This window comes from Meleagris gallopavo, chromosome 5, assembly GCF_000146605.3.
Source record: "Meleagris gallopavo isolate NT-WF06-2002-E0010 breed Aviagen turkey brand Nicholas breeding stock chromosome 5, Turkey_5.1, whole genome shotgun sequence".
NCBI classification, from domain to species: domain Eukaryota; kingdom Metazoa; phylum Chordata; class Aves; order Galliformes; family Phasianidae; genus Meleagris; species Meleagris gallopavo.
Window position 1 is genome coordinate 9,156,022 of NC_015015.2, and position 19,114 is coordinate 9,175,135.

Genomic DNA, 19,114 nt, shown 5'->3' on the forward strand with positions numbered 1-19,114 from the left:
CGTAATTTCAAGTTATTAGCAACTACAGAAACAACTTTTAAGTATTTCCTCTACACACCTTGGAGTTATTTTTCTGGAATAAGAACCACTTTATACTGCCTCAGTTACCAATTTCAGCAATTTTTTTTTTTTTGAAATATGATAGGTGAAGCTGCAATGTACAGATTTTGGGTGTCACATCACTCATATCACACACATTCTGGGAGGAAAGACAGAAAGAAGGGATGCTTACCCTTTCTGATGAACATACTCAGAACTTCTTTCTTCTTTTTCTTTTGTGTGTAATGGAAGTCGTATGTTCAGCATCAGACTTCAATATAAGAACCACTGTTCTATAGTTACAGAGTATCCCTTGAGTTCTGCCCTTCCATATGGAGTAGTCCTTGGATTCTTCCACTGCATAAGGGTCGTACTATTAGGAAAGTAGTCTATAGGATTTTCCACATAAATAACAAATAGTGTTTACATATCTATACATACACATAAGAATAACTGGCTTCTATACAGGAGTTTTCAACTTGACAGTTTAGGGCTTTGTCTCTTAATGTCAAAGTGAAGTTTTAATAATTGCAGAAGAGCTAAACAGGCTAAATACAAAGCACACAGATTTTCTTTTCTACACTGAATAAACATTATATACAGACATATATAGGAATACAGCTGCAGTTACAAATAAGCTATGCCTTGTAACTAAATACAGTGCCACATATGGCAGCATTCTGCACTTTATGAACATACCCCCTAGGGTAATTCCAATTAAGGATCTATACATTATTAATTAAGGGTTCTATACACTCTGTTCCATCACTTAGCCTTGGAGATAAAGAAGCAGCGAACACAAACTCCTTACTTCAAGCAAGCAGTGAGACAACTTTCTTGTTCACCTTTAGAGTCATGCTTCTCCCTCTTCATTGTCTATACCCACAGAAGATTCTTTAAGAAAGCGGTTACTGCTTTTAATATACTTCATAGGCATTAATCTGTGTTACAAAACGTGAATATCAACATTACCATTTTAACACCGTTGATCTAAGAAATCAATATCAAGCTAGAGTAAAATCTGATTTATTTCACTAACTCTCAGCCATCTCAACTGTAGCAAACCGTTGTTTGCTACAACGGTTCTTCCATCGTTAATGATTTTTAGGAGTATTGATTTTACCATCTATTATTGAACATGCTGAAAGAAGTTACAAAGCTCCAGCCACGTATTCTCAGAGCTTCTTCCCAAACAGCATCCCCTACTGCTTATGGGCTAATCTGAACAGCAAATACCAATAAATTAATGAGCAGTTGCTGACTGCACTGCTAGCCTTCAAGCCTTTCACCACTTCTGGTCTATAAAAGACTTTCAACAAATTCCTCGGGTGTTGGAATCAATGTGAATTGTTTTCACTAGGAACAAGAAAGATATCTAATCAGAACAGCCTTTTAGTTTATGGACTCTTTTCCACCACCAACTCTCACACCAACTCATATACACACATATGCTCTCTGACATGGTTCACATTTACCTTTCCTCTCTGTCCCAACTAAAATTTGAAATTCCTGTACTTTAGAGACAATTTATCTATACAATGAAATTTCATTGTAATTTTCTTGGTCTAAAATAGCACTTCAAGAAAGCAAAGACCATCCATAAATATTACCCTACTTAGGAAGGAAGACATAATTCTCCAAGTTTCCCAATACCCCAGTCCCTAATAATACACATTGCTATTAATCAAATCTCTGTATAACTAATTTAATTAGAAACTCAAGGGTCTTTTGTTTCTTTAAAATGCAGTCAAAATCAAAATCATCAGAACATAAAGCAAATGCTGAAAAGTCTCCCCAAACAATCCAGAATGTATTCCAATATGCTTACACAGAAGGAAGTTCACCACTGAACAGGAAATTATGGAGGACTGAGGGGCATCCTCATCGAGACTTTTATCAAGACTTACAGGTTTACAATAAACTTCAAAGAAATGTATTCAACTGAAGCTTCCCAAATGAGGCTAAGGACTAAGAAAGCAGCTTTTGGAATTCTTTTCCTAGCCATATTTCTCCCTCTTCCAACAACTCACGATATTTGGGCAGCCTATACACATACATAAATGGAAGTATGGAAGTTTAATGAAGCTACTCTACCTACTGCATGGTGTGCACTCTATGCTTCCTCTGCTTCCCACTCATTTACATCAGAGATGAGGTGGTACAGGTCAAACAGGAGAGAGAGAATTCCTCCATGCAATCCCTGGTTCTCGAGCTGCTAGATTCCTCAGGCTCTTTATGTTGCTGCGTCTCAGCAATCGGAAAACTGAATGTTCAGTTCTTCAGACTCCTTTTTCCTCTCTGTAGCAAAACTTAGCTGCCAGCCATATTTGGACTCTAACAATTTCACTGGGAAGGAATTCAGTTCTAGAAAGGAAACTTAAAAACGCAGTGTGAAAATAAGCCTGGAGGAACAGCAGACAGGCTACAAAATGCTTCCCATAATATTGGGTATGGAGTGTGTATAAATATATACACATATACAAACAGGCTTCTGATATTGCCTTAGGAAAGCACATTTCCATGAAGTAATTCTGACATTCTTCAAATAAAACCCACAGCATTTAATGAATAAAACACAACAGAATGAACAAATGTTTTATTGGCATGTTCACTGTTGTAAACAGCATCTGGCATGAAAAAGTTTACCAAAATCGTTTGATTGTTATAAATTAGGTGGTTTTCCGAAAACTAAGGAGAACTGTTCTCTATTGATCTTTATGGACCAAAGCAAAAAAATTGCTGTTCCTAGGCTTCGCAAGGAAATCATGTTGACTGCATCAGTCTCTCCACCACAACCTGAACTACCAAGTTTATATGTTGAGATGTTAAAGGTTGCCCCAGTACTTAACTACATATAGCTGTGGAATCAAATCCAGGCAAATGGAATACGAATTTCAATGGGTGGAGAAAACGCAAACTTGTAATAGTCTCAAAAACAAAATGTACAAAAAAGTTGCTAAACAGAATGAAAGCTTAATTAACAAGGGGAAATACAACCCTAAAGTACCCAGCACTGTCAGACAAAATGAATACAAATTTAAATAGGCAACTACAATTTCAAACTCAATGGATGGTGATATGTGAAAAGAAATACCATGGAAAATAGCTGAACTGCAGTTCTGTTAAGTGGACAGGGCAAATTTTATTTACACACTGGATGAAATATAGAGCTGCTCACCAGCTTCTGTAACCTGCTAAAAACCAGTTTACCTTACAACAGCGCTTCTGCAAAAAGAACCAACACCTGCTGGCCGCTTCAGACAAACCTCTAACACCGCCTGTTTCGTGAAAGAATATTCGCAGACCTTACAACTCCATCACTTCCATCACATCTTCAACCCCTTCCTGCTGCTTTTTAGAACCAAGGTGTTAACACATGCTTCAGACTTTCTGATGAGGTAATGCGTGTATCAGTGAAACAAACAAAAAAGGATTCTTTCATGGCCTTTGCACAGCTTTTATTATTAAGCTATGAGTATCCTGTTTGAGGCTAGTTTCACTAGCTACTATGTGCACACTGTCCTCAAAAATTTCCACTCATTTCCCTCCCCACCCATTTTTTAGTTCTAATCTTTTATTTGCACATCCCTTTTAGCTTTACAGTACATTTGACTATAGTGCACAACATGATTCCAAGTCAAACAGCGACCCAACAGGGCACTGCGCTGCTGATTGGTAGCACAGCCCAATCAGTGCTGGTGTCAGCGCTTTACACCTAATGAGCGTCCTGCCGTAATGGCACTACACAGTAGTAGTGAACCTTCTTATTTTAAACAAAAAAAAAATTCCCCAGGGAAAATGCTATAGCAAATATCAGTCTTGAGTCAAATCTTTATTTGGTGCTCCATCCAGATAAATTTTTAGTGCTTTCTCTTTACGAGGAGAGTAGGTTACCCGGTGTCCAGTTTTCTGGAGTCTGCTGCTTTCTTTTTTCATCAGTTCGTTTCTCTGTTCATCTGTTAATTCCATTAATTCTTCGGTTTTATCCCTAAATGAAAACACATGTTAAAAATCTATGTTAAATTAACTACAATAGTCATTAGATTTCTTTATTTCTCCGCCACTGGTGCAGCTTGTAAAAAAAACAAAACAAAAACAGAACTAAACATAATGTTCCACACAAATGCTTTTCTTCTCCTAATGACTAGTGACTAATATTAATCCGAGTCTGCTTTTTATTCAGTATTCTTACAGTAGACCAAACAGAAAACAGCAAGAACCAAGATTATATTCCATCTACCTGATTATACCTACTCTCCGTGAATAATTATGACTGTTCTTTATTTCATCACAACACCAACAGCTAGATGAAATTCAGGTGCACTCAAGAACAGCAATTACTTTTGCATTTAGCAGTGACTTGAGAGAGAGAAGTGAGTAAAAGGGAACAGTGTTTATTTTCTTAAAACAAGCAAACCCAAACAGTTAATTGTCAGGTTTGTATGAAGCTGAGAAGCCTGAATTAGTCCCATGTTTTCAACCCTCTCACACAAGCATTTCTCCTTTAAGAAAACAAGTAGAATGTTTAAGCTTCTGTTGATTACATCACCCTTCAAATCTTAAGCACAGATTTTTTGCATTACTATTCTGTAATAAAGTATGTACCTATAAAATATTACTGCACCGTCGTCACAAATGTACAGAGGCCAGACATTCAATGTAGATACTTTAGGATTCCAGTCCAAGTCTTGATGAATCTCTAGGACAGAAATGTCGCATGGAAACGTTCCTCTACCCTAAGAAGAAGCAATTGCGGATGAAACAGTTACACAATCACATACACCAATAAAATGCAGAGAAAAAAAAAAAGGAAGATCTTACCTTCGCAAACTCAATATTTTCTAAGGGTATTCCGCTTAATTCACTCAGCTGTGAAGTGAAAAAAATGGATTTAAGTACTATTCTACAACATTATGGTACATCTACATAAATCCACAGACCTACCAAATCTAGAAGCTGACTAACATACTCAAGTTGTAAAATATTAGTACAAAATTACAATGACAAAGTACACGCTTTCAGAACTTTAGAAATTACCAATGTGTCATACAGCACACTTCATGTGGCAGTTTCATCACATTCCTGACTTCACAGCAAGGCAATAATAAAATAAAAACAGTTAATAGAATCCATGACATAGTCACCAACTGCCTCGAGTTAAGCCTTAAGGTCCGGCAGTTTCCTTTCTATATCAAATGAAAACTATTATAGTCAAGAAGGAAAGCACATGAGGTTAAGGCATATGCATTTTACAGCTTCATCTACATACACCACACTTCCTACCATAATCATAGAATGATAAGGGTTGGAAGAGACCTCTAGAGATTATGGAGTCCAACCACCCGCTAAAGCAGGTTCCCTACTGCAGGGCACACAGGCAGGTGGCCCAGGCAGGTTCTGAGTATCTTCACAGAAGGAGACTCCACAGCCTCTCTGAGCAGCCTGTTCCAGTGTTCTATGACACTCACAGTAAAGATGATTTTCCTCATGTTCATATGGACCTTCCTGTGTATCAGTTTGTTCCCATTTCCCCTTGTTCTATCACTTGAGTAGCATTGAAAAGAGGCTATCCCCATCCACTTGACTCCCACCCGTTAGGTATTTGCTGAGCAATCTCATGGTGCACACAGACTCAGCGCTGCCTTGCCGTCAACTCAAAGTCAGGCTGCAATCTTATCTCCAGGGCAGCACAGATATTAACTTAGATTCATTTTTAACCCAAGGCTGCTTATTTCCCCAAAATTTGGAGATTTCATTTCTAAGATTCTTGCCTTCATCAACTCTTCTGTCTGGTATGCTGAACTGAACTGATAAGAGCAGACTAACAGCCAGCCTAATTTTCCAACTCTCATTTCCTGAGCAAACTAGATCAAATCAACAAATACTAACAAAAGCCAGCAAAATCCTGAAATATATCAGCCCTACTATCTGCTAGCAGAATTTGGCTAGCAGAAAAGATCTGGATGAACACCTCTGTTACTACAGATGTCAAATTCAAATTTATCATACTTGTGTGACCAAAAAAAATTAGCAGCATTCCTTCAGAGAAGCTTTCAAGTTGCTCCCTACAACTTGCTTCTTAAGAAAGGAAAACAAGAAAAGCTGACTTCCTCTTCAGATAAAAATGAGGATGAAAGCTGAACAATGCTCCTCTTTCCAGCCTATACAAAAAATCCTATTATTAATATTTGAATTAAGACTGGCAGATTTGATAACAGGATTTTTGCTGACATCAACATCCAAGGTGTCCTTCTTCCATCTTAGTATTCCTATATATGAACAACCATTTCTAAGCACGATTTGATAAATCAAATTAATAAAACAGTCCCATTATAAAACACACTCCCTACTCTAGGCTTCTGCTAGTATGGCACATTCACTTGCCTGTTGAAAAGTTCTGGTCTTATAAAGAAAAAAAGTCATGATACCCATGCTTCCGAACAGAAGACATGAATAAGACATTCAGAAACCACGAGAAACCTGCATGGTTTGTAGATTTTACCTTCTCTTTTAATTCCTCAACACCGCTACTTTCTAGCACTACTTCCTGGAAAGAATCTAGCTTCATCTCTGATGGTCTCCATCGTCTTGATAAAACTGCAAGTTGTGACATGGATTTCATCTTTTCTATTCCTTAGAAAGAGAAAGAAATTTATTACATTGACATCATAAAGTAGCTTATTTAAAATTAGGGGTTACCCATAGCAAATGCACACTCAGGTATTGAAGGCTGCATTACACGCGCACACACACACACACACACACTGCCCATTAAATGTTACATAACTCTGTATGCTGCAGGCAGTCTACTACAGAGGAGGAGAAAACAGGAAAAGCGGGACTAGACTTAATTTCAAACAATCTGTCATAGATAATATCCCTTACAAGCAATGCCATTTACTCCTCTCCAGCTTAGTCACACACAAAATATCCAGCCACCAAAATCAGAGGCTGATCTTCTGACCTTGCATCTGCACGGCCTTCCTCTGCAATCTGGTAATTATTCATGTGCTTCACTTTTGTTCCCAAAGTAGAGTTTTTCACATTTCACTTCTACCTTTCACACACTAACTACACACTTGTTACTGAAGTCTGCTGTACACCTACCACCTTTAAAATACGTATTGCCTCCAAATTCCTTATGCCAGGGCTTTCTCTGGTAGACAGGGTAACACCATGAAAATCACAATCAAATAAGCATAAATAATATGAAAGGGCTGATATCATCACTTCTAAACTGGTTTAAAATTTTGTAATTTAGCCTACAGAATATGCAACTTCAACATTTATGTCTACTATTACATGCTTGTGGTGCATGAAACCACCACTGTTCAAGCTTCTAAACATCTACAAATTTTGTCTATGACTGTGTTTGTGCTACCTTTCAACACTTAAGCTGCTGTCCAAAATGAAGGTACAACCAATGAAATCCTTCTTGGCATGTCTGAAGCAATTATCTAAGCTTCCTTCAGAACCACAGAACAATTTAAATATGCACATAACAAAGAAAGGATATAGATCCACTATTACAAGGAAACTAGCTGTAAAATCCTCTAAGTCACATTATTTACTTAACTAATGTGCTTAGCTGAAAAACAAGATGAAAGAAGTGTTGATAGAACTTTATGCCTTTATGCTCCTCCAACAACAATTCAAGTGTGAGCCGATACATATTTCCAGTCCATCTGGAGGACTGCAGAACCTCCAATGTTCATTTCAATATCTTGCATTTATTTTGACATAATTGCTAAAACTAAAAATACCATGATTCATCAGTTGTCCAAAAGAGCTCATGGTACTAGAGCGACAGTCGTGTTGGACTTCTTAAAGCACATACGCATGTGAAAAAGTTTCTGAACAAATGCAATCTACATTCCTTATCTATACATGATGAGAAATGCCAGAGAAAAAACAGCATGGCCTACCTTTTTCCCTTAAGTTACCCTTGAAAACACACTTCAGTTTTATTAGTCTTACATTGAAAAGAAGGGAATTGCATTTTCTACTGCTCTCTAAATAAAAGCTCTACCATCATCTTCACTTTCTCTCCATATTATTATTACCATCAAGTATTTCTAGGAAAACTTCCCAATTGCTTGAAATATTGATATCTTCTTCATAGATATGATAATCCAGAAACACAGTCCCTGGGTTCTTCCAGGTTTTCTTCCGTAGACGAAACCTGTAAATAAATGACAGAGGAAAGTTTTCAACCAATTAACAGTGTCATGGAGTTAAAAATAGAACATCGCTTTTTTTTTTCTTTTGGTGGAACCAAAATGCAACTCATTTATGTGAGGGTAGGTAAGGTTTAGCAGCAATAATTTTAACATTGAGATATTCCTGACAGCATGCTGTCATCAGTCTGGTAGTGCAGCATCAATCAAAGAAAACAAGCCTGCATATGCTTGGTCAGAGCAAGAAATCCATGAAGACTTGGAGGAAGAAAACAATTTCCTATGCAGCATAAGTAGAGTATTACCAGAAGCTTCCAAAAGTTATCCCTGCCTTTTTTGTTGTTTTTGTTTGGAGAGATTAGTATGGAAGACTGGTATCTGGTTTACATTCTTGGTTCTACTGCGTCAATACAGACACACAATAAAAGCATGAGCTTTATTCAGATGCAACTAAATACTGGTATGAACAACTGAAATGGAAATAAATACAAGTATAACACTAATAATAATGGTTTCTATACTCAGAAGTCAAATACTGTTATGTGCCCAGGAGGCATTAGACAACATATAGTATTAGACAACACAATACACGTGTGGCTGACAAAAATCCTTTGGCCAAGTCATAGTGAGGTAAGTAGAAATTACCTGGTCCAGATCTACATTTTTACTGCTTTTCTCAACAGGAAACATTTTTACTACTTTATGCTTTTGTATGTGAACAGATTTACTTAATGCTCTTCTTTTTAAATAAAACATTTCATCTAAACCTGTAGTCATTTTGCACACAGACATTTCAGGCAGATACAATTCCCTCTATCATTTTACATGCAAAGAAAGCCAAAAATGATGAAGTTAATGCTTCTCACAATTCACAACTGGATTTAAACACCACGGTAACTTATTTCTGCTCTTTTCCTAATGTTCTTCCTTCCCACAAGAGAAAAGATACACACTTTAAAGTAATATTTAGTCATTTAACTTCAGTCCTGATTGCAAAATCTTCACCTGTCAATTGTTAAGTTCAGGCCACACTGTTCTCGAAGCTGAGGAAGTAGCTCCTCTTTGGACTGTCGGACGGTCATTCCCTTAGCAAAAACTGCATCTAGAAGAAACTTGCATGGCTGTGAACATAGCAAATAGAAAACCATTAAAGAAATTAATGATAATATATAATTATATATATTTATATATTATATAAAATATAAATAATAGAAAAAAGTAATTTGTCTTCCAATCTTGTCTCTGCCCTTGAGACCAGCCCCACTCACCTAGCAAAGTAATCATTTTCTGTAAACAACACTGATTAAAATCAGGATTTTAATTGCACTGCAGTCAACCTTTGTTTGACAAGTCACCCAAAAACTACCGAATGCATGCCACCGCAGAAGCAGCATCTGGTCCCCAGATTACTAATTGCTGCCATTATATTAACATTTCAAACAAGTTGGAAAGTGCTGATGAAAGAGCTTTTAAGATAAACAAGCCACAAGATGATAAATATGCCACTCTCTTACAATGGTCAGATAGGTCAGAACACCATGACTGGAAATTATTCTTGGACTAATCTCACCGTCTGCTTAACTAGTTAGTTCAGTTTCAGTACCGTATGCTTCTCCTTTATTAATATATATACTCTGCAGTTTGGTCCAAACCATAAAATCGGAAATTAAGATGCACATTACATCAATTTTAAAGACTCCTATCTGTATAATGAGATCAACTTTTATCCTTTTCACATCTCAAAAGATGCTACAAGCAAGTGCGCTGATTACTACAAGAAAGGTATTTTTGTTTCTACACTTCTTTAGGACTGCCCTATGCAGAAGGGATAGGCACCTGCTTATAGCCACCACCTGCCTTGCATGATTGCAGCAAGTTCTATTTGTTCCCTATTACTGATAATAGGGACAAGCCAGGACAGTTTCTATTTGTAAAGAATACTATACAACTAAACATATTTAAGGAAAACAAGGAGTGATCTTTCTTTGTTCTCTATTTATACTGCAGAAATAAAGACATCTGAAAGGCTGCAGACCACATTCCAACTGCATATTCTAAGGCACATGAAAAAAATAGCCTGAATTTCCCTTTCTTAATCTAGGGAAAACTACAGAAAAGCTCAGAGAAAAAAGGGTTCTTTTTAGCAAGGTTTCAGAGGAAAATCCATGTGCCATGGCATTTACTATAATTTTCATAAATCACTATTAATCAACCTTGATTATAACACGTTACCTCTGGTTCATTTACCAAAAGCTGATAGACTTTGACTCTGTATTCACCCTTCTTAAGCGCTCTTCCAAGTCTAATAGTTATCTGTAAAGAGAGTGTTTGTTAGAACTGGCATTACAATCAAAATTACATTTTGTAACAATATCAACATTAAAGCAACGATTTAAACCAGCAACTATCAAGAAGTAGCAGGTTATTATCTTAAACTTGGCTATATTGTACCAATGCTTTTTTTTCCCCAAAATAAGTTCTGAATAACCTTGTTGTCATCAGAAAATGATGAAAGTGTCTCATTGAGCCGAACACTCTCAAACTCTTGATTGCTGGCGTAAACTCTAAAGACTTTAAAGTGAGAGGATGGAACTCCAACAAAAGGCTCCAACTGTTGCTTGAAGGCAGACAGTGTAATTCTTTTATCAACATGCACCATCAACCCTAAACAAAGACGAAGATGAAATTAGCACAGAGCACTCAGATATTAAAGAAATGCAGTCTATCATATTATTTTCATATATAACCCTACTAATTATAAAGGGCATTCCTGTAACTTGTATGAGCTTTGTTGCATTTGAAATGTTTATGGGTTGATACTCCTGAAGTATCAACCTATTTTGCAAACAGCAACATCTTCAGAATGAAAGGGTTGGTTATAACTCTGTTTTGGAATGTCACATGGTATCACAAGGCAAGCTCAAGTCTAGATTAAGGACTTTTCACACTGAATAATTTTGTATTTAAAAAAAGATTCTGGTTGCATACAATTCTAGAACATAAGAAATTTGCCTTTAGAAATCATGTTTCTTAATATATGTAGTTTGGACTTAAACCACAAACTACACTGTCTTGGTTTCAAGATGGTAGAGCTGATTTTTCCTTTAGTGTCTAGTATGCTATGTTTTGGCTTTCGGAGAAAAACAATGCTGACAACACACTGATGGCTTAGTTGTTGCTGAGTGGAGGCTTCAGAAGGCCAAGGACATTGCAGTTTTCAGTTTCTCATACTGTCTTTCCAGCAAGGAAGCTGAGGGGCAGAGATGTTCTATACTGTATGGCATCATGTGAAAATAAATAAATACAATTGAGGGGAATTGGCCAGGACAAGGACAGCTGCTGCCCAGGGACTGGCTGATAATCAGTTGGTAGGTGGTGAGCAATTGCACTATGCATCACCTGTTTGTAAATATCTGTTATATTATTATTACTCTTATTATTGTTTTTAATCTCAACCCACAAGTTATTCTTTGCCATCCTACTGGGAGGGAGCAAACGAGCAAACAGCTGTGTGGTACTGAGCTGCCCACTGGGGTAAACCCCAACGTTAAGTACTTTTTATTCCCAATGAGTCCAACACAGTCATAGTGTACAACATAATTTACTATATGAACATTAGTTAACTGAGTTATAAAAACCTGTCCATGCTCTTGTACTAAGAAAAGTTTTTCGATGCCCACTCGTACAGAGCACTGCAAGAAGTGTCAAAGGTACTCTAAATAACACCTGCATTTAACTAGTCCTACCAAAAAAATGAAAAATTTAAGCAGTTCAAGCAAGAGTAGCAACAAAGAGAAGTCTTTCCATTCCAACCCTTCCATGAGATGTTTTTTTCAAACTCTTGTAACCAGCTTCACTAAAATTTCTCTCAGTGCAACTTTTATTAAAGAAACATTTTCACTTCATTAGTAAGATTGAATCCTTATCTATTATTCTTACATCAGGATTTCTGGATTCAATGTTAAACTTTTGCCTTTCAAAGGTTTATATCCAGCTGCTAATCTTTCTTCTGTTAATCACAAAACATACAGAGCCACTGAATACTGTTTCTGAATGATTTATGACAATAGAAGACCTCTTATACTGAACATACACCATCATTCTCACATATGCCATATGTATGCTTCATTTACCTGTTGCGTTTCAATCAATATAAAAGCAACAGTCTAGTGAATTAACTGATAAACATAAAGCATACTTGAATTTTCATCAAGTAAAATGATTTGGATTTTTCAGGTTTGTTAACTGAAATGTTAATAGAACTATTGCTCTGCAAATCACAGTAATTAACCACATTCTGAAACAGACAAATCATCCTCAGCACATGAAGTGACTTTCCTTTCAGTAGAAGACAACTCAACTTATTCTTCAGAAAATGCCTTCACCAGAAGGAAAACAGATGCCTCGCAGACAGATGTAACGTTCTTAGGAAGAAAAGACAGTGTTTAAGTACACTGAAAACCTTACTAATGTTGTCTGCTTGTAAGAGAACCTGGCACCACATCTCAACCTTGCAGTTTCATTCATTAGCTTTAATTTGACATAAAAACAAAGTTTTTCAAAACTGTAATTAGACTTAAAGGAGCATACGAATTAAAAACAAACTAAACTTTACTAGCATTTAAGGCACACGATAATAAACAAAGATACATACATTTCTGCCCTTCTCCTGAACCTTCATCTGCAGTGTAGGGTTCTGACTTGAAGTACACATATTGTGTTTCTTCTCTACTCTTGCCGCTTTCATCATATTCACTGTCTGTTCCAGAATCTTCTTCTGCTGTGTCCCAGGTTTCTTTCTTCCCCTGATTTGCTTTTGATCGCCTACTACTTGTGATACTATGAGAATCAAGTCCATTAGCCAAGGGAATCGGGGCATTGTCCACATTGCATAGAGTATCACTGCTATGACTAGAACTGAGGATATCACTGTCCACCGAACTCGTACTCCTGTCATTATTTACATCTGAATCTGACCGTTCCTCAGACTGGAGATTCTCTGGATCAGAAACCTGAATCTGGTTTTCAAGTTCTCTGTTTTCTACTGATGCTGAAGAGTCTATTTCATTTGAAGGGGATTCGATATTTTCAAAATCGCTGGCTTCTGTGCTTTTGCTGCTGTCTCCATTATCACCTTCCTGTTGCTGCTGCTGCAGGGACAAACTTTTAAGCTTCTCAGTGCTTTCTTCCAGAATTGCCTCAACAGATTTCATGTTGCCTGCAGGTCCTTTTACCCTTTCACAGGCTTCATCCAAGTTGCCCAAATCTCCACTAGCCTTCTGATAAACGGATTGTCTAAACTGAGATCCAGGCGACTTCTCTGGTAACGAGACATACAGTCTGATTGTATTTGCATGACGATCCAGAAGTTTCCATAAGTGAGAATCTGTATATGCCACATGACGATCTAAAGACTCTGAGCTTTCAATAAATACCTAAACATAAAATAATAGTGGTTTTACCATGTAGCATTACATTAAATAATAAAAGCAACAACAGCAAACAGATAGGATTGAGCACACATCAATAAGAAACGCAGTCTTCTAGCAAACATTTTCAAATATATATTAAGACAGAAACTAAGAAGTCATAGCTTAGTAACAGTTTCCCTTTTTTTACTTTCATAATCATGCTCAGATTAGAGTGACCTGTAACCAGGCTGACGAGCTGCACTACGCATTATTTACAACATGAAGCTTTAATCTGTACGATAACACTAGCTGCAGTAGTAGCAAGATCAACAAGTACAGTCTTTATTTTCTAGTACAGCATCACTAATAAGAAATCTTGAAAGGCATACAAGGGTAATCAATAGAGCAATTGAGAATACAAGTGACCAAATTTCTCTTTTTTCCCCCTTTCTCAAAGATCACCATGTGAATGGCTTTAAAGTCACTGAATAACAAGTCAGCGACATTATTTTGCTCCTTCCCTAATCTTTGCTCATCCAGTATACTGTGATCTTGAGCCTAAATTTCAAAGCCAAGTAACACACAATATAGCTGGAAGGTGTGCTACTGTAGCATAGAGAACAACGCTAACGTGTTATTTAACTACAAACATTATTTAAGTTCTTAGTTATTCTTTTTGTGAATGCATGTCCTCAGTAGTACACTAACTTTTGGTTAGTCCTGAAGTGGTCGGGCAGTTGGACTAGATCTTTAAAGGTCCCTTCCAACTATTCTATTCGAGCTATAACTGGAAAAAGTATAAGTCTTTTCAGAAAAAAATACAGAATTGACTAAGGGAATTCCTGAATTTAAGATCTACCAAAAACTTCTCTTAGCTTTGAAGTTTGCTTTGTAAGAATTTTAACAGTGTTGAGAAGCTGATCATAAGATTTAAAAACTAAGTAGATAGGTTTCAGAGTAATGCTAACCATTCTGTCCTAGGAGATGACTTCTACAAATCCCTGTCATAAAGGTTTTTAACTCAGCACCATGTGAATCTCTGATTCTGATATGAAACAGATTTCTGATTATGAATCTGCTCTACCTTGTTATGTACACTAGGTTTTATAAATAGCCCACAGAATGCGTTGACATCGTAATATCTTCTAGTTACCAAAAAATCCACAAAATTTAATAGAGAACAGTAATATAAATGACTATTATCCTGTATAAATTTTATACAGACTTCCCTCCCACTTGCAATACAGTCTTGTAGATGATGCTATGTAGATACATGGACAGTTTCAAAATCAGGACATCTACCTTATTGCTTCTAAAAAAGCCTTCAGCTTTCAGTGTTTTGCTGGGGACATTCAGAAGACGCAAATCATTGTAGCAACGTTCTAATACTACCCGCATTGTTTCAGATGGCAGATGCGTAGCCTGAAATAAGACAATCACAGTAAGTTAAAGTGCATTATATAATTTCAAATACTGGAACATGAATAATCATTTTAAGATTAATCACAAGGAAATAAGAAGTTTTGTATTGATTCAAGAATTGTAAAGACAGCAGCAGGAAAATCAACCACAAACTGTTCAGTCTTGGTTGCTTTCTTCCATTCTTTGACACATAACATCAGTTTTTTCACAAGATCAAGAGACGAAGATGGCTTGACTTTGCAGAGAACAAACAAATTTAGCAACTAGTAATAAAATCAATGTCAATACCATTCTAAGGGTACAAAACCAGCTGAAAATCAAAAATATTTTAAAGCATCAGGTTTTGTGCACATACCCTTAATTCAAACCTCATTCTACAATGAATATTATGAAGTTACACTGAACTGAATCATACAGAACTAATAGAAATGGCTGTTTTCTTCCTGTTGGAATGTTTCAGTTGTTTGTGGCTGTTTCAGTTAAATGGAAGCACCAATATTCCATGGCCCGAGACAATGTCAATTACAAGTCCATAGTCAATTCTACAGCTTATTAAGTAGCTGCTGGTATGAGAAGGAGGATTTGCAGAGACCATATGGACATCTGTGGCTACTAGTTTTAATTACCAGAGCCAATGGGGGGAAGTTGCATGTTGTATCAGTGATATGGTTAAAGAATTCAACAGTTCTGCTATTGATAGAATAACTTACTGACGTGATTGAATTTATTAGTCCAAAAGAATATCAGCTTGACTCTTCAGCTTCTCCAAATACCAGATTATTTGGTTAGTTTGTAAACAACAGGGCCAGACAGTAGCTAACTTTATGCAAAAGTCAAGGTAGAACTATAGACAGATCAAGTAGACTACTCTTTTTAGCAGCAGTAAGTATATAGACAAGCTCAACTGCAACAACTAACCAAATCTTATAACATGACACACAGTATGAACTGCACTGTAAAAGATGCAAAGTCTCGTTATAATCTAAGTTATTACACATTTTTAGAGAAAGAATAAGTGAAAATTCTGTTATACATATTTGTGAACAAGGGTAAATTACCTTTGAAATTAGCTGTTTGAATTCTGAAACTGTCTGATTCAAATAAGCTCGTACACTTATTGGAGGAACAACAGATTCAGTCTTCAGGTCCACTACGTGAACTTTTACCATGACCTCTGTAGGGATAAGGAGAAGAAAACATAGATATATCAAGAAAATTCAAAAGGCAAAAAAAAGTGTACCACTGTCTGATATACTGGTCAAGGAGTTACATTAAATCCATGCAAACAGCAATGAATTTGAGAAAGTGTACAATTTCAGAATTTCATTTTTAATGCCAGAGACAAAACTGTTCTATATTATCCAAGTCTTATTTTACTACCACTATGCAATACATCTGTTTTCCCCTATCTTTGTCTATTTGTAATTATGTGACTTACCACCAGGCTTATAGCACTGGAAAATTTGGTCAGGTCTTCTTGTTTCTAACAGTAAGTCAAACATGTACGTTGATTTGACACCTCCAAGTAATAAACCCATTGGTGTATCTTCTTCTCCTTCGTAAGATCGTTCCAAGTAATCATGGAACTCATCGTATTTGACAAGACGACAGCAATCTAAAGGGACGGCCTCTTCTAAATCCATCAGCTAAACAAACAAACAAGACACCATTTAATAATGGCTTTTTTTGGGTTTAGCTCTTGTAAACTAGAAATCTCAGTGCGCACACATTCAATCATTTAATCTACTGTAGTTTAAAAAAAAAACAAATAACAACAGGTACTTTCACAGTATGTGTTATACATAAATGATAAGTATAGCCACAGAAGCCTGCATCACAATCCAGAAAAAAGGGGAATTTGAGATGTTAGTATATGAAAACATATATCAGATACCAAATAGCATCTTAGAGGTCTGATGAAGTTATGTGCATTAATCCTCCAAAAGAAATGTTAAATTATTCCAAATCCATATGGCCTTGCATGTAGTCCATTAGACAAAGACGCATATGTCAAGAACTAAAGAGTAAGTAAGCAAAAATACCCCTCCTTAGCTCTTTGTAAAAACATATGCTTTGGTGCCTACTGATATTCTGTATTAGCTATGAAGGATGTTTGATTGCAAAATTCTTACTGAAATATCAATATAAATGACCAAATTCTTTCAACCTACGGAGGCTATAGCGAGTCTACCAGAAGTTCCCACTGTGATTTTAGAATAAGGGTCATACTGCCTTTTAAAAGGGCAGGCTGTATCACTCCCAACAGACATCATCTGACAACTAACAACAGACGAGTCAGTCAATACTTCCAACTAGAACTCCACTTCAAAAAGGAAAAATGAACCAACAAACAAACAAAACAGCGAACACTACCACAGCACTAGAAATTTAAACATCACAGTGGAAAAATTACATCTAATAATTTTAATATTCTAATATGCATAGCATACCTTGTAAGCTATTCCCACAGCCTCCTTTAGTGTTCTATCCTTATGAACTTCTAATTTGTTCTCCATCATTATCTGTTTTGTTGGATGCATACAGAACAATTTAATCTGTGAAGTAAAATAAAGAAGAAATTAACACAACAGTAGTTTAAATTATTGTACATATAGATTAATTTACAAACTTATTTTCAAACTATCTAAAAACGTATCCTCAGCTCTAATTCAGCTGTAGGAAAGCTTCCCTTCAGCTGGTTATACAGCTACAGCCAGAAAACACAAATTGCACAGTATATAGCACTGTGTGACAGAATACAAAGTAGAAATTAAAGCTTTCCCTCCAAAACAAAACCAACATGCGCATAGAAAGAACAAATGTGAAATTCCTTTTTGATGTATGCACGTTTCACAGATGCAGGAAACCTTCCAATAAAGCTAGTTGATTCTTAAGAAGACTGAGTAACAGACATGCTTGTAAATCACAAATATCATTTTGTAGTTATCTAATTTGTTGTCAGAAAAAAATTCCTCCTTTCTGCTAAATTATTTGTTTAAATCAGCCTACGAAACATCAATCCACAACTCGAAGGGTCACAACATTAGAAGATTTCATAGCATGAAGCAGTCAATACATGGCATTTCATGTTTTTTGGAACACATTTTGCTGAAATCAAGAGATTCTGAGCTGGAGTTTTTGTTAAACACTAGCTCATATTCACATGGAAAATATGAAGTAAACAAGAACCTCTAGTTATTATTTCTAACGGGTCCCTCCACTGTGTACAAGTGTCCAATAGACATACAATTCAGATGTACATTTATTACAAGAATATTTGCAATGTAATAACAAATTACAATTAATAGCAGAAACAATACATGAAAAATTACTGCTATATTATTCAGTAGAAATTCTAACCTTGCAAGTGTTGCGCTCAATTTCCCGTTGCCTCTTTTCTTGCTCTTCCAATTCTCTCTCTTTCTGTACCAATTGCTTAATATGGTCAGGATACTCGTGTGACTCAAGAAACTCTATCAGAAAAGAACACAAACAACAGAACAATCTGTCCTGTTCTCCTTTTCAAGATTTAAATGGAACTGAAATAAACTGTTTCCCTTGGCAAACTATGAGGACTGCTCCGAAAGTAATGCCTCCTATTTTATTAGATTGGCCCACCATGGCATAGGCAGATGTTGGTGGTATGACTGTAGAGACTGATTCCTCCCACCAATATTCCCTTGAATTTTGTTGCCATGTGACACATGACAGCAGAGGTGCAGTCTGACAGAATGGCATTTGATATAGAAACAGGGATGAACAAAAGTGTTTCACTGAATTCATACATGCAGAAAAAAATGGCACCACTGACACTTACTGAGACTTGCTGAAGGTCTGTGTTGAAAAGGTGTTTTGTAGTTGAGAATTTATCAAATAGTGCTATTGTGTTTTATGTGTTGTAGTTTCCATTACTTATGGAACCTATAATACATCAGCAATACCAGACCATGTTATTAGTACAGGAAAATTAATATTCCTGTACCGGTAGGGAAGTTTTGCCATTGTAAATAAATACAATAAGACTGACGATGCTCACAAGAGTGCTTTCATAATAAAGCTAAAATC

At 36.3% G+C, this 19,114-nt stretch overlaps 1 protein-coding gene across 4 annotated transcripts in view; it reads right to left on the reverse strand.

The window, feature by feature from the left end:
* Nucleotides 1-2,599: 2,599 nt before the first annotated feature.
* Nucleotides 2,600-19,114, reverse strand: part of USP47 (ubiquitin specific peptidase 47) — a 53,302-nt gene continuing 36,787 nt past the window's right edge. For 3 of the 4 annotated variants that reach the window (XM_031553431.1, XM_010710957.3, XM_019615357.2), the window contains 14 exons: nucleotides 18,410-18,522; nucleotides 17,500-17,604; nucleotides 16,488-16,695; nucleotides 16,108-16,223; nucleotides 14,930-15,049; nucleotides 12,871-13,651; nucleotides 10,705-10,880; nucleotides 10,449-10,529; nucleotides 9,222-9,337; nucleotides 8,103-8,221; nucleotides 6,542-6,672; nucleotides 4,861-4,908; nucleotides 4,645-4,775; nucleotides 3,853-4,027 (listed from right to left, as the gene is read on the reverse strand). In XM_031553431.1, coding sequence (XP_031409291.1) covers nucleotides 3,853-4,027; nucleotides 4,645-4,775; nucleotides 4,861-4,908; nucleotides 6,542-6,672; nucleotides 8,103-8,221; nucleotides 9,222-9,337; nucleotides 10,449-10,529; nucleotides 10,705-10,880; nucleotides 12,871-13,651; nucleotides 14,930-15,049; nucleotides 16,108-16,223; nucleotides 16,488-16,695; nucleotides 17,500-17,604; nucleotides 18,410-18,522 — 2,420 coding nt within the window. Of the gene's footprint in view, nucleotides 4,028-4,644; nucleotides 4,776-4,860; nucleotides 4,909-6,541; nucleotides 6,673-8,102; nucleotides 8,222-9,221; nucleotides 9,338-10,448; nucleotides 10,530-10,704; nucleotides 10,881-12,870; nucleotides 13,652-14,929; nucleotides 15,050-16,107; nucleotides 16,224-16,487; nucleotides 16,696-17,499; nucleotides 17,605-18,409; nucleotides 18,523-19,114 lie in introns of all 4 variants that reach the window. The other variant, XM_010710956.3, reaches the window with a different exon arrangement.